This window comes from Leopardus geoffroyi, chromosome A1 (assembly GCF_018350155.1).
Source record: "Leopardus geoffroyi isolate Oge1 chromosome A1, O.geoffroyi_Oge1_pat1.0, whole genome shotgun sequence".
Lineage (NCBI taxonomy): Eukaryota > Metazoa > Chordata > Mammalia > Carnivora > Felidae > Leopardus > Leopardus geoffroyi.
In genome coordinates this window covers 20,082,174-20,098,631 of record NC_059326.1, presented here as the reverse complement: position 1 = coordinate 20,098,631, position 16,458 = coordinate 20,082,174, and the positions used below count along the sequence as shown (strand labels likewise).

Genomic DNA, 16,458 nt, shown 5'->3' with positions numbered 1-16,458 from the left:
TTTCTCCCAGGCTGTAGTTTGCCTGTTCATTTTACCAAGTTTCTTTTATAGACAAAAGTTTAAATTGTTTTTTGATTTTTTTATTATTATTATTTTTTGTAAATAAAGTTTTATTGGAACCCAGTCACACCCATTCATTTACATATGGTCTATGGCTGATTTTTTTTAATATGAAATTTATTGTCAACCTGGTTTCCATACAACACCCAGTGCTCATCACAACAGGTGCCATCCTCAATGCCCATCACCCACTTTCCCCTTCCTTCCACCCCCCATCAACCCTCAGTTTATTCTCAGTTTTTAAGAGTCTCTTATGGTTTGCCTTCCTCCCTAATTTTTTTTTCCCTTCTCCCCCATGGTATCCTGTTAAGTTTCTCAGGATCCACATAAGAGTGAAAACATATGGTATCTGTCTTTCTCTGTATGACTTATTTCACTTAGCATCACACTCTCCAGTTCCATCCACGTTGCTACATAGGGCCGTATTTCATTCTTTCTCACTGCCAAGTAGTATTCCATTGTATATATAAACCACAGTTTCTTTATCCACTCATCAGTTGATGGACATTTAGGCTCTTTCCATAATTTGGCTATTGTTGAAAGTGCTGCTATAAACACTGGGCTACAAGCGCCCCTATGCATCAGCACTCCTGTATCCCTTGGGTAAATTCCTAGCAGTGCTATTGCTGGATCAGAGGGTAGATCTATTTTTAATTTTTTGAGGAACCTCCACACTGTTTTCCAGAGTAGCTGCACCAGTTTGCATTCCTACCAACAGTGCAAGAAGGTTCCCGTTTCTCTACATTCTCTCCAGCATCCAGTCTCCTGATTTGTTCATTTCAGCCACTCTGACCGGCGTGAGGTGATATCTCAAGTGTAAAAGTTTAAATTTTAATGAAGTTCAATTTATCAAGTTTTTTGTGTATGTACCTTTTGTGTTATATTTTAGAAATCATCAATGACCCCTGAACCCAATGTCATGAAGACTTTCTCCTGTTTTCTTCCAGAAGTTTATAGTTTTAGTTTTTACATTTAAGACCATGAGCACTGGTAATGTAAGGGTCAAGTTTATTATTTTGAATATGGGTATCCAACTGATCCAGCACTATTTCTTTTTTTTGTTCATTTTGTTTTTACTTTATTTTATTCAGACTCATGTTAGTTAACATATAGTGTAGTATTGGTTTGACGAGAATTCAGTGATTCATCACTTACATGTAACACCAAGTGCTCGTCTCAACAAGTGCACTCCTTAACGCCCATCACTCATTTAGTGTGTCCACCCACCCACCTCCCCTCCAGCAACCCTCAGTTTATTCTCTGTATTTAAGAGTCTCTTGTGGTTTGCCCTCTCTGTTTTTATCTTATTTGCCTTCCCTTCCCCTATGTTCATCTGTTTTGCTTCTTAAATTCCACATGAGCCCAGCACTATGTCTGAAGAGATTGTCTTCTTACCCACTGAATTATTCTGGCACCTCTGTTAGAAATTAACGGACTATACGTGTGAGGGCCTACTTCTAGACTCTCTTCTGTCCTACTGCTCTGTATGTTTTCCTTATGTCAACAACAGAACATGTTGATGATCATTACAACTTTACAGTAAGCTTCAAAATAGATAGTGTAAGTCTTCTAACTTTATTATTTTTTTCCAAATTTTTTTACCTATTCTAGGACCTTTAACTTTCCATATACATTTTAGATTGGCATGTCTGTTTCTACAAAAAAAGGCTACCAAGATGAAGAATTTTTTTTTAAAGTAGGCCCCACGCCCAGCATGGAGCCCAGTGTGGGGCTTCAACTCATGACCTTGAGATCAAGACCTGAGCGGAGATCAAGAGTTGGGCACTTCACTGACTACTGAGCCACCCAGGCATCCCTGGGATGAGGATGTTTATAATAATGAATATTCATAAAGTATTTTAAAATCATGCTATGCACCCAAGGTCATCAGTTTAAGTACCAAACTGCAGTGAACTCTCCCACTAGCTATGTAACTTTAGGCAATCTTTAAACCTCTGTATTCTTTCCTTCTTTTTTTTAAGTAATCTTTACATCCAACATGGGGCTCAAACTCATGACCAAGACAAGAGTCAAATGCTCTACCGTCTGAGCCAGCTAGATGCCCCATCTGTTTTCTCATCTATAAAATAAATGGGGACACCTGGGTAGCTCAGTCAGTTGAGCATCCAGCTCTTAATTTCAACTCAGGTCATGATCCTAAGGTGGTGGGATTGAGCCCTGCATCCCACTCTGTGCTGAGTATGAAGCCTACTTAAGATGTGTCTCTCTGTCTCTCTCTCTCTCTCTGCCTCTCTCCCGTTCTCTCTCTCTAAAATTAAAAAAAAAAAATTTTAAAGAATTTAACAAATAAGTGAATGGGTTGGCTTCTGATCTATTCATCAATTTGGCATGTATAATTTTTTAATTCTAAAATTCACTCATTCAATGATAGTATTAATGATCATTAGTCTACAGAGGTATAGAAATATTCCTAAAGTTTGGACAAACTAAATATCAGCTAATAGAAAATATGATTTATTCAACAATACAACAGAATATATCCAGAGCAGTATTAAATTCATAGAACTATTACCTTATTGAGCAAAGCAACCTGGAACCCAGTGTATTCTTTCATATTAAGGTCTAGCAGTCTGTGAGGAACATCCTCTGAAATTCCCTGGAGCAACTGTTGAAAATCTTTCCTATAAGCCATTGATAAACCATGTGATCGGCTTCGGACTTTAATTCCAGTTTCCTGTACTACTTTTTTGCCTACAGATCCGATGACTCGATCAGATTCTATTTTGGCCTAAAGTAAAAATAAATAAGAGTTGGTCTCAACATAATCTAAATTAATAAATTAAACACTAATAGTTTTGGTCTTCTATAAATTAAATACATATTTATATTTTAAAAGTATATAAGAAGTTAAAACCTCAAGTAGCACAGTTTATGTCAAGTTCTTGGTAAACTAACTATAGCTTAAATAATAATGTCTTACAGTTTTAAATCACTATAATAACCTTCTGGAGCAGGGCAAACAAAAACAATTTCAATTTTATTTTATTTACTAATAGCCACTACACTTAAATCGTGAAATGTTTAAGTGCATCCTAAATGAAAATATGTATTTCTAAATCAGAGGTGATATAAAATAAGGAAAAAAACTCATCAATATTTACTTAAAGACACTATTATTAGCACATAATTAAATCTTCACAGGTAAAACAAAAAGTGATGTAGTTTTTCACTGACAACAAGTAGCAATATTTTGACTCTTTCCAACCTACATCTCAATTAGCAGTTAAAGTAGCGATGGCAAAAGTACCGGAAAAATAATGTATTCTATACAGTAGTAGTATCTTGGCAGTCTAACTGCATACTGCTTGACTACCAAAGAATCTATTACTGTGATAAGCCCCAAATGACAAAATCAGCGTTTTCAACAAATATTTCAAAAGAAAGTCCCATTTTGAAAGAAAAAAACTACAGGTTTTAAAACATAAAGCATGGGGCGCCTGGGTGGCGCAGTTGGTTAAGCGTCCGACTTCAGCCAGGTCACGATCTCGCGGTCCGTGAGTTCGAGCCCCGCGTCGGGCTCTGGGCTGATGGCTCAGAGCCTGGAGCCTATTTCCGATTCTGTGTCTCCCTCTCTCTCTGCCCCTCCCCCGTTCATGCTCTGTCTCTCTCTGTCCCAAAAATAAATAAACGTTGAAAAAAAAAAAATTTATAAAAAAAAAAAAAAAAACAAAAACAAAACATAAAGCAAAAGAAACTGATTTTTAAGAAAAGCAACTTTCTAACATACATTTCTCAAAAAAACATAATGAATGTTCACAGAATTTCTAGGACACTAATGAGGCCACTTTCATAAACTAGGAATTATTATTTGAAATTAACATTCCAAAACAGCATACCACGTACTTGAGACTGAATTATGTTAATATATATGTGGTTTTAAAACATGTAATGTATTCATATAACGTAATTCCATCAGAACCAGGAGAACTAACATTTGCATTGAAAACCATTCAAAATACTTAATGGTTCTATTTCTTAACATTACCTGTTGACTCAACTTTTTGAGGTATGAAATGACACTGTAACTAAGTCCATATTCCATACTGTCTGCTATTAGGTTAGGTGCTCCCATCATTCTAACAGCTTTCTTCAAAGGCTATAGGAAAAAAGAAAATATCACTCAATCCTAAACTTGTCAAAAACTTATGGCTACATGTATTGTCAGTTTTGAAGATTTTCCAAGAAAGACTTTCTTCTTTTCTTCAATAAGAGAGTAACATGATCATATTTGTATTTCAGTGAAATGTTTGCCTTAAAAAGGACTAGAGGCTATATTTTACCAACACACGGGCAAGAAAGGGTAAAGTCCTGGACTCCTTAGTATCATCGGAGATACTAAGTTTGGAAGAAATGGGGAAGATACAGATCACAGAGGTAAATTTGATAGAAATTAAGTAGTAAGTGAAAAGAAGTCAAGAAAAATGGAAGATTTCTACTTTGGGTAACTGAGTGGGTTGTGGCTCAACCATTCACTAGCTTTGTGACCCTGGACCAAGTTATATCACCTCTCTGTGTCTCAAGTTTTTCTTTTGTATAACAATAATAGTATCTACTTCATAGGGTTGCCATGGGATTAAATGAACTATACATGTAAAGCACATATAAAAGCATCTGGTACACAGGAGGCATTCAGTAAGTGCTAATCATTACTACTGTTACTATTAGCTGAACTGAAAAATCAAAACAAGTTCAGAGGGAAAAATAAGAAGGAAAAGCCAGTTTAATATTTGCTATGTATAGTGTAATACTTTTCAATTGTAAGGAGAGCCCAGTCGAAACCACTTGTGCAACGAAAAAAATCACCAGTATATTTGAGCGGGATACAGTCAAAAAAGGATGACAGCCATTCACTGACACCAGAAAGCGTATATGCACTGGTGTCAAACTGGTATCAAATTCAGCTCTGACATCTCAAATCCACGTAGCTTTGCCTGAATTCCCCAGATTGCTAGGAAAACGAAAGTAAGTCAACAGACCTAACAGTTCATATTCAGTGCGTCTTTCTTTTCACTCTCTTACATGGCAGGCGCTATGTGCTAGACACACAACTTATCTCTTACAACTCTAAAATATGATTTTCAAAGCTCAAGACACTAATGCTCTTAGTAGAGACCATTTAGAAGGATTACAGTCAAATGCTATACTATTCCTCCATTTTTAAAAGTAAAAGTAATGTTTAAAAGTGCTTTTAGCATTGGTCTTTTTAGTAAGAGGTTACTTTTTCAAAAAGTAAATAATATATTTAATAATATATACATTACGGTCTTATCTACTGTGATACACTAGGTTGTTAAGTACAAGTGGCCACTGAGCAACATCGGGGTTAGGAGTGCCAACCCCCACACAGTAAAAAATCCGCAGATAACTTTGACTCCCCAAAAAGTTAACTAATAGCCTGCTATTGACCAGAAGCCTTACTAATAACATAATCAATTCACACAAATTTTCTGTGCAATATGTATTATAGACTGTATTCTTACAGTAACTCTGAGGTTTATCTTGATTTTTTTTTTTTATATTTTCAGGCTATACGATTCATCTGAGAGTTTTTCAAATTGCCACATATCTAAAAAAATTTTTCCATTATATTTATTGAAAATAATCCACATATAAGTGGACCTATCCTCTTCAAACCTGTGTTGTTCAAGGGTCAACTGTAATCACAATCTCGTGGCTCTAAAAATAGGAGTCTATAAGAATATATACTTATCTACCTAAAAACATGTTTTTAGAGATTTAGGGAATAATGCAACAAAACTATTCTGTACCCTTAAGGAATAATAATTATAAAACTGCAATTTAACAAGGCAGTACAACAATTGGAGCTATTCTAAAAGCCAGGCTGCCTGGGGGTAAATTCCAGTCTCCCACACAAGTAGCCTTGGACTTAATTAAAGTAGCCTTGGACTTAAATTACTTAATCTTTTAATGCCTTAGTTTCCTCATCTATGAAATAGGAATGACGATCTCTACCTTGAAGGATTACCATATAAACTAAATGAGGTAAAATACTTAGCATAACATCAGGCCTAAGGTAAGCATTATATACATGTTCTCATCGTCATTATCATTGCCATCATCATTATTCCACAAATCACTGAAACCTTTCTTTCCCATTACATCTTTATCGGTCATTTGTACACTCAATTTTCATGACATTTATATATTCTATACATTCTATAACAGCAGTAAATACAAGTAAACTATAAGCATAATGTAAAATTTTGTAACAAGTTCCATTTTTAACAATCACATTCTTACCCCAAGATAGTAGGGAGGCATTGTCTTCAAATAACTTTCAAATGACTGTCTCCACTTCAATGTTGGTTTTGCTTTATGTACTTTAAACAAGTCATCTATAAATGAATGTGAACTATCATCATTTTTTTCAGACACGAAAATCAAGTCAAGCACGTTTCATTTTTAAACACTGCTTTCTTATTTGTAAGAGAGTAACATATCAGACATCAATTTTTAACAAAATTAATAGTGGCAAAATTTTGGTTCTGCCATTGAGCAGTAATACCATTTTAAAAACAAAAAGATGCTAATCATGATCTAATATTTCATGAAATAAAGGTAGAATCAGATAATACACAAGAAAATCTGTACACTATCTAGACGTCAACATAAAACAGATTTGAGGACAGAAACAAAGTATACACAATGTTTTCAATAAAATATACCTACTAATATTTTGACTATAAATTTTTTTTTGACGATAATATTTAAATCTGAAGTGGTTCCATGCATAGAAGTCTTCTCCAACAGTACTGCTCAAAAATTATAGCCAGAGGGTCCCCAGAAACTAACTTTAGGCTTTTATTATATCATTGGAACACATTCATTCATTTAAAAAATATGTGCCTGGATGGCTCAGTCGGTTGAGCGTCCGACTCTTAATTTTGGCTCAGGTCATGATCCCAAGGTCCTGGGATCAAGTCCCACGTCAGGTTCTGTGCTGAGTATGGAGCCTACTTAAGATTTTCTTCCTTTCTCTCTGTCCCCCTCTGTCACTCTCCCCCACTCACATGCACACTCTCTCTCTCTAAAAAAAATAAATAGACAAGCATGTGCCAAATGAAAATTATAGATAAATTCTTAGAAAGAAAATACATTCAGATCTATAAATATATGCTTCTACAAAAATCCTTATTTACCAAATACAAAGCCTCTATTACCAATTCTCACTATGTAAGAAAGCTAACTTATAGGGGCGCCTGGGTGGCGCAGTCGGTTAAGCGTCCGACTTCAGCCAGGTCACGATCTCGCGGTCCGTGAGTTCGAGCCCCGCGTCGGGCTCTGGGCTGATGGCTCAGAGCCTGGAGCCTGTTTCCGATTCTGTGTCTCCTTCTCTCTCTGCCCCTCCCCCGTTCATGCTCTGTCTCTCTCTGTCCCAAAAATAAATAAACGTTGAAAAAAAAAAAAACAAAAAAAAAAAAAAAAAAAAAAAGAAAGCTAACTTATAGAAAACTTGGAATACTTAAAAATTTAAAACACAGTATCTTCAATAGTTTGTAGAATCAAAGGTGTTTTGACACTGACTTTTAATTTACCACAAACATACACAGGTTGCTATAAAACAACCTTAGATAGGTTCGATATTTCAGAGTATTAACAACAGTTCCGTTAATTTCCACAAAACATGAGAACTTACAAAGACATGTTCCCAATCTTTGTTTTTAGGAAAATCAGTATGTATGCTGAGCCACTGAGAATGGGACACGAGTGACTTACCTAGAAGGGGCAAGAGGACGGGGTAATTGTAAGGCATCACAAATAAGTTGACACAGTTCAGTGCTGTACTGGCTTTCAAGTAACCAAAGGGATGACCGAGCTCGCTGTATTTTGCACTATTGCTCACATATACCTGTTAAAAGGTAGTGGTTGAAACTTCACATTTAATAACCTTTACAGAATGTTATTGAAACCATTGATTCAATTTAACTTTAACTTTAAAAAAAAAAAAAAATCCAACTTCAATTTTTAGGTCACTGTAGTTGCTCAGCTCACCTGCCAACATGTTTGAGGAGATTTCCTTTCCAGGATAAACTGAGTCAGTGGCGAAGGTTCCAACTCATATTTGTCAAAAGGCAATTTGTCAATAACCATCGGTTCACAGTCTGTACAGGAAAACTTCACTACAGGATGAGATGTACGAGGTGGCTAGAGAGGAAAGTCTTATTATTACTATTTACACAAAATACTAGAACAAACTCATTTTCCATATCCCTCACTATCAAAATTTACTCAAGTCCTCCATTTTGCTGGTTAGTTTAATTTACTACTGACTACACTATTAAAGCTGAAAGAAAATACTTTAAAATGTAATGCTTAAATTTTATATAATACAAGAAAAAGACAAACCATTTATATATAGGATAAAAATCTTTTTAGGTGGTAAAATCAAATTTTTCAGAAGTGCAAAATTTTGGAATAAGTGCGTACTCATAAATTGTCACATCTAGGAAACAACTGAAGTACAGAAACCTTACTAAGTTCTCAACTGTAGCAATTTAATTTCTTGTATGGAGTGGTAGCTTCCAAACTGATAATAGACCTTGTGGTCAGTAAAAATTGCTGAATATATATTAGGACATATACACATTTACTTATAAATTATCTGTGAATTAATGTGTAAGTATGTAATAAGATATATACCAAAGTAATATTAAAATTAGGAGGAAAAATATACATAAAAAGAAGTTCTAATGTTTTCCTTCCCTATTCCAGTAGACCATTTGGTTACCTCTGTGGTATATACACACTACTTTGGAGAACCTGATCTAAAAGTACAAAAAACCAAAATACCTTAAAGGAAAAAAAAAGACCTGTTAGAATCCCTGCCCGCCAAATAGTCTCCTTCCTGAAAATCTCACCAATTGAAGGAAATGTAAGCTCTGAAGAAATAACCTGAAATTTCACAGTATGAAAGACTCTTATTACTCCATTACTACCTACGCCCTGGTGGCTCCTAATCCACCGTGTTGGGACCGGATCTCTCTCACCTCTCTTATGTTCCAACTGCCTACTAGACAGAAGTCCCTCAAATACATTATTATGCAATTCGTTACTTCTCCCCTAAGCTACAAAACCTGTTCTAAAAACCTAGGGGTTGGTTATCCTTAACATCTCTTTATCCTCCATATTTAACTATCACAAAGGCCTAGATAAAATCCCGCAAATTCTAAACCACCAGGCAGAACACATCAACTTGGCAGGTGCTCAGTATTTAGTTACTGCCCTCTGTCAGTACTAAATTCTCACTCTCTAGAAATTCATCTTTTATTTCTTAGTATTCTAATTTATGCCATTATCATTTCTCAGACTAGACTAGTACAACTACTTATTTTTAATGGCCCTAATTAGCTCCCTCCAATCAATCCCATAGCCACAAAATATAAATATGATCATGTCATTTCCCTACCTGCAATTATTTGGTAAAAGTAGCAAGCTAATCACCTAAAAATAGGACCCAGACTCTTTTCTCTAAACATCAGATACAAAGAGCCTTGATGATCCGGTCCCCATCTGCCTTCAACCACCGCACACCGTGTACACCCCACGCTCCAGCCATGCCAAACGACTTGCAAGTTACACAAGTAGATCATCATCTTTTCACACTCCTGCTTTCATGTCATCCCTGGCAGCTTTATTATTTTCTTCCTTGCATATTGGCAAACAAACTAAGTCTTGAAGTCTGAACTGGCAAGTAAAATGTCTCAGAGATTTGCTCCCTGACACCCTTTCTTGCCCTACACCCCCAGGACATACCAGGCATTTAGGCATCACCTCCTCTCGGCTCTGCTCCATGCCTCTAGCACAGTTAGAGCACTGTAGTGTACTGTGTTTACAGTTACAAGACTGACCTTCCTATGGAATGGTAAGATGCCATCGTTTTAGAAGGTAAGCACCATCGTTTTACTCATACTGTGCTCCTGTATCTTGCATGTAACTGACACATATCTTACTGAATCAGTCCATGAAACTCACTTATCTTTTTGGATTAAAATATTGAGATCCAAGAGCAACAATGTGTGTTGGTGAGAGAGGGTGTCTTCCAGAACGTGACAAAGAAAATTTTGCATTTATTACTTCATTTAATCCCCAAAACAATCCCATGAGATAGGAGCTATTATCTCCATTTAACAGACAGGAAATTGAGGCTTAGAGAAGATAACAGACCAAACTCACAGCTAATAACTCGTGGAACCATGATTTCAATTCAGAACCAGGGGCGGCTGGGTGGCTCGGTCAGTTAAGTGACAGACCCTTGATTTTGGCTCTGGTTGTGATCTCACTGTTTGTGAGTTCCAGTCCTACTCTGGGCTGCAGTGACAGTGCAGAGTCTGCCTGGGATTCTCTCCTTCTCTCTCAAAATAAATAAATGAACATTAAAAAACATCTACTTAGAGGCACCTGGGTAGCTCAGTCAGACTCTTGGTTTCGGCTCATGTCATGCATGATCTCAGTTTGTGGGTTTGAGCCTCGAATTAGCCTCTGTGCTGACAATGCAGAGCCTGCTTGGGACTCTCTCCCTCTCTCTCCTTCTCTTTCTGCCCTCTCCTGCCCCCACTGCCTCTCTCTCAAAATAAATAAATGAACCTAAAAAAAAGGTAGGTATCTTTCAAAACATAAAAATAAAAAAATGAAAAAAATCTATTTAAACAAAACAAAAAATAAAAATTCAGAACCAGTTGCTAAAACTCACATTTAATTTCAGTATCATTGCATCTTATTTGAATACTATTATTTATAAAAATTTCATTTCCCCAGTAATATATCCTTCAGTACTAAATCTTGCCAGTGCTTTCCAATATTGTCTCTTTATGATTCTCTCTTCCATCATCTTAATTCAAACTCTCAACATTTCTTACGTGAATCATAGCAATAGCCCTCTAGATAACCTTTCTTTCCAACTCATCTCCTAATATTGCTGCATATGACAACCACCAGATTAAATTTCCTACAGCATCACTCTGTTAAAAACATCTTCACTTATTCTGTGAACCCCAATGAGAAAAGCTCAAATTCCTTAACCATGCATTTAAAGTCGTGAGTACTTTGGTTTATTTAATAGTATTCTCAATGTCCCACATACATGGTATGACCCACCTATACTCTGCTATTTCTCATTCCTCTAAATACACCTTGTTCTTTTTTACTTCCATGCTTTTTCTCATATTGTTTCCTCCCCAACTGAAATCCTAGCCACACTTAAAAATCCTCTAACAATTTGCAATAGGCCATTAGAGCAGTATTAATAGATTATGCTTGTGACACTGGTTTTGGATTTCCTTCTATTAGGACTTAACAAGTACTACACATATACACAATAGAATGAATAACCAACAAGGCAATATTTGACACAAACACAGTATCTGTTCTATGAAAGTTGAATGGACACCCAAAGGGAAAGTAAAATGACAAAAGAAATTAAGAGTTTATCTATAAAGGCCAGATTTTAAAACTATGATGATTCAATCAGAGCAAGGAAAGGAATAAAGAAAATACTTCACTAAAATTTATAAAGCCTTAATTTCATGTATTACTTCATTAAATCCCTACTAAATAAAGGAAATATCACTTTATAGACCTGTATAGAGTAAAAGTAAAAAGTACCCTGAAGAGTTGATATAGGTTTAAAGTATAAAGGTTTCAACTTGTGCACTCTTGGTGGGAATGCAAACTGGTACAGCCACTGTAGAAAACAGTACGGAGGTTCCTCCGAAAGTGAAAACTAGAACTACCCTACAATCCAGCAATTGCACTACTAGGTATTTACCCTAAGGACACAAAAATACGGATTCGAAGGGAGACATGCACCCCAGTGCAACATCATTATCAACAACAGCCAAAATATGGAAGCAGCCCAAGTGTCCATCGATAGATGAAAGGATAAAGAAGATGTGGTATATAAATACAATGGAATATTATTCAGCCATAAAAATAATGAAATCTTGCCATTTGCAACAACATGAATGGAATTAGAGAATATTATGCTAAGCAAAATAAATCAGAGGGAGACAAAATACCGTATGATTTCACTCATGTGTAACTTAAGAAACAAAACACAGAAGCAAAAGGAAAAAAATAAGAGAGACAAATCAAGAAGCACTCTCAATTACTGATGGTTACAAGGGGAGGTCGGCAGGGGATGGGTGAAATAGGTGATGGAGATTAAACAGAGCACTGTGATGAGCACAGGGTGATGTATGGAGGTGCCGACTCACCATATTGCACACCTGAAACTAATATAACACTGTATGTTAACTAGAATTAAAATAAAAATAATGAAGTATAAAGGTTTCAGAAAGGGTTCAGTTTAATTCATATATGATAACTGCATGAAACATTGTTCAAACTGCTTCATGATCTTTGAAATACAGTTCCTATCTTCTAAGGGTAATAGCAAAGAACTACTGTCATGTTCTCCCACACAGTATCCTATAAACCTTCAGATACCAGAAAAAAATGTTGATCTGAAAAAACAGTGTATTAACAACACCGAATAGATATTAATTTACATAAGGTTATCCTATCACTATAAGAACCATATAGTGAATACTGATAATTCACAATGATCATTCAAGAAGCCCCAATGTTTCTAAAAATAATTCATGTAAACAAGACTAGAAAGTCATTTCTACCTTAAACTTCTGAATGAGAACACTGAACATAACCTAAAACCATGAAAGTCTACATGAATTTCTAAGACTACGTCCTAAAAGATTACAAACAAACAACTGGAACTATTTTCTAAACTTTCATTTAAATTCTAAATTGTGTCCTAGAGACAAACCCTCACATTATATTATAGAGATCAAAGAGAAACTCTTGTTCCATCTATGATTTTGCATCCAGATGCCAATCATAAAAACATAAGCATAGTATTAGATTCTAAAGAAAAAAGACATCTTTTTTTCCTACTACTTCATAACAATACAGTGTACTAAATCAAGTAACAGCTTACCATAGCACTTTGAGCATTGTCTAATTCCAATAAATTAGCCACACCTTTGATAGCAGTTCTTAAAACTAGTATGAAAAGCAGTTAAGCGGCACCTGGGTGGTTCAATGGGTTAAGCATCTGACTACAGCTCAGGTCATGATCTCACAGTTCAGGAGTTCGAGCCCCACATCTGGTTCTGCGCTGACAGCACGGAGCCTGCTTGGGATTCTCAGTCTCCTTCTCTCTCTGCCTGCCACACCCCTCCCCCTCCCCCCCCCCACCACACATGTGTTCTCTCTCTCTCTCTCTCAAAATGAAAAATCTTAAAAAAAAAAAAAAAAAAAAAAAAGAGCAGTTAAATGGTTACTATTACAAAGTCACAGTCTCTCAGGTACTTACTAGTGTTGGAGAATTCTGATCTGGCCAAAAAGATTCTGGAACGGGCCAATGACCTATAGGAACCCCAGTTTTAGGATTTGGTCTCACATATATGAGTTTGTGACAGCTATGCCAGGGCTGTGATCCAAAAGGCCTTGATATATCTGGCTGCCCATCTGTAGCAAAGAAATGAAGACAAAGAAAGCATATGTCAATAAGGAAAAAAGCAAAAAAGTTAAATTATATCCACTGTTACGTTGCTTAATGAAAATGTCTGAGTTTTCTCATTTTTCTTGAATGGTTCTACTATCATGACTACTTAACATTTATATTAAAATCATGAGAGAGTAAATTCTGCAAATTCCAACTATGAGTTCAACATCTGAAAGGAGGTCCCACAGTATCCTTTGCTTGCCGAGTCAGAATATGTAAAACCTCCTTTATGGTAAATACTTGTTTAATGAATGATAGGTTTTCCCTACCAGATGATAAGGGCAAACACCCAATCTCTTCATCATCATTCTTAGCTTAGTAAATGCTAGGTAAATACTGCTAAATGAACATTTCTTTCAAATCATTTTAACTAAAGCCTATTTAACTAAAAAAATTTAATATGCAAATCCAGATACAAAGCACCTACCTTTAATCTAAACTTATTCTAGCAAAATAGCAACTGTCTTCAACAGTTCCATAAACATTTACTTGGTGCCTAACTCTAAGCCAACTATTAAAATAACTCAAAAATACATTCCATGTCTAAGAATTCAATTAAAGAAAAAGCTTGTTTATTTAAACCAGAGACAGTGACATAATTTCTATAATCTTACCATCTTCTGCTCCTTCCTTATAATCCTCCTCTGAGAGTACCCATTTTTTTTTTATCTTTATGACTTTTCTCTTCTCCCAGTTACCCACTGTAGTGGACAACCTCTGCCAGGTGTCATTAATGACTTTCTAATTCTTGTTCTAAGCAATGCCATACTACATAGAGGGTCCCAGATATAAGCTGTCCGTTGGTTCTAGTGTAACCCCTTATGCCCTCTAGCTAATAGAAATAGTTCATGATAACAGAATATCAAAATAAAGTCAGGTGGGGCTTAACTAGAGTTAATAGAGTCCAGCTTAATGGCAAAGGCTAGTTTCTCATTTTTGTAACCACACAAACCATTTATTTGTTTCTGACCAGTTTGATCCTTACAAAATGCAGCTAAGGAAATAAACACCTAGGATTGAACACTCTTGTGAATTATGGGACACAGGAGAAGCATATATGCTGGAGAGAAGCAAAGTGGCACACTTTTTCCTAAAAACGAAATATAAGGTGGCTAATCTGCAAATGGTTAATAAGGTTTTCGACTCCTATAAAAATTTCAGGCTATCAATAATCAATATAAAAAAGTGATGCTACTGAACCACTAGCAGTTCACCTTGACTTTCCTGTTTAATTTTCCCTCTTTACCAATAGCCATTTTGTCATCTCAACAATTTGACCTTGTCCATCTTAAAGCCAAATCATGGTAATTTTTCAGTTCTAGTTCAATGATGAAATTTAGAATGTCTATAAGAAAAGTATAATAATACCTTCTACGGGGGAAGGATCTGGTCCTGCTTTTTCAAAGTTTATTACCACCCCACTTTGCACTTTCTGTACCAAGGACTCCAGACATTGATTAAGCATTCTTGGAGAACATACAGAGTATGAACGGCCTGAGATAAAAAGAATAAAGTTAGTTGCAGAAATTTCTACCTTCAGCAAGGCAGAACCATAGTGAGGTTTCTAATACTATTAACAAAAGTTCAATGGTAAAGTTTGACTTTATTACATGATCTTACGGAAAAATGAAGAAAACTAGTTATTTTTAATCAACCAGCAATTCCATTTTATGAGAGTATGTAAACTTTTTCTTCTAAATATAGGTATACAGAAAATAGAAATTTGGTCTGAATAAACAACAATGAAAAAAATCGCATTATATACTTATATATGTAGTATATATGTATATTATATAAGATATAACTTAAAATGCATTTATAAAATTATCTCCCAACTGTTACCAATTTATCTTTCATACACATACACAACATCTAATAACTAACCTTCAAAATCTTACTCCTGCTCAACAAAAATATTATCACTAAGATTAATGCTAAGCACATGGCAGATAATCAATAATTATTTAATTGGTCTGATGGAAATTATTGCATATTTTAAACATTTGCACTTTAACAAATAGATGGTAGCATGGGCTTTTCTGAATTTCATCTGGTTTGCGTAGTTGGGAATTAATCTATCTTAAATGAATTTCCCTTTTGTATATTTTAACCTATAGGATTTTTAGTACAAAGCATTTAAAATGCTAGTGGTTAAGACAAAATACGAGTGAAAAGATCTCTTAAACAGGGATTTTCAATAAATATATCTAGAGCTGTGTTATCCCATACTGTAATCATCAGCCACATATGGCTACTGAGAACTTGAAATATGACTAGTCCAAATTTAGATGTATACTAACCATAAAATATACACCTGATTTTGTAAAGTTAATAGGAAAAATGTAAACTATTTCAATAATTTTTAAATATCATTTTCATGTTGAAATATTTTTATTTATTGACTTAAAAGATATTAAAATTAATTTCACCTTTTAAGTGACCACTATAATATTTATGATTACATACATAACTTGTATCATATTTCTCTCATAGGTGTTGATCCAAACCAATGCTGAAAACCTTCAAACATCTTACAATGTTATCTGCAATAAGCTCACTATGAAAACAGTCCTACTCTTTTTTCTGATTCCATCAATTATTTCCAAATACAGTTATATGATTATATTTGACCTATCAAATTACTCATATCAGTTTATACTTAACATGTGATTTGCGAAAGGCTACTCAGAAAAGAAAACATTAGGCAGTAGTAGGATTCAAATCCTCAGAGTCAGCTCTACTTAGAAAAAGAAGTATCATATAACAAACAACTTACCTGTATGCAATAATAATAGTCGTAATCATAAAAATACCTACCAATTACTGAGTGTCTA

General features: G+C 35.2%; 1 protein-coding gene across 2 annotated transcripts in view; it reads right to left on the bottom strand.

The window, feature by feature from the left end:
- The window catches only part of INTS6 (integrator complex subunit 6), a 91,924-nt gene that overhangs the window by 13,563 nt on the left and 61,903 nt on the right, over nt 1-16,458 (bottom strand). For both annotated transcript variants that reach the window (XM_045475137.1, XM_045475134.1), the window contains 7 exons: nt 14,993-15,118; nt 13,433-13,587; nt 8,095-8,247; nt 7,819-7,951; nt 6,343-6,437; nt 4,067-4,177; nt 2,594-2,809 (listed from right to left, as the gene is read on the bottom strand). In XM_045475137.1, the coding sequence (XP_045331093.1) occupies nt 2,594-2,809; nt 4,067-4,177; nt 6,343-6,437; nt 7,819-7,951; nt 8,095-8,247; nt 13,433-13,587; nt 14,993-15,118 (989 nt within the window). The remainder of the gene's footprint in view (nt 1-2,593; nt 2,810-4,066; nt 4,178-6,342; nt 6,438-7,818; nt 7,952-8,094; nt 8,248-13,432; nt 13,588-14,992; nt 15,119-16,458) is intronic.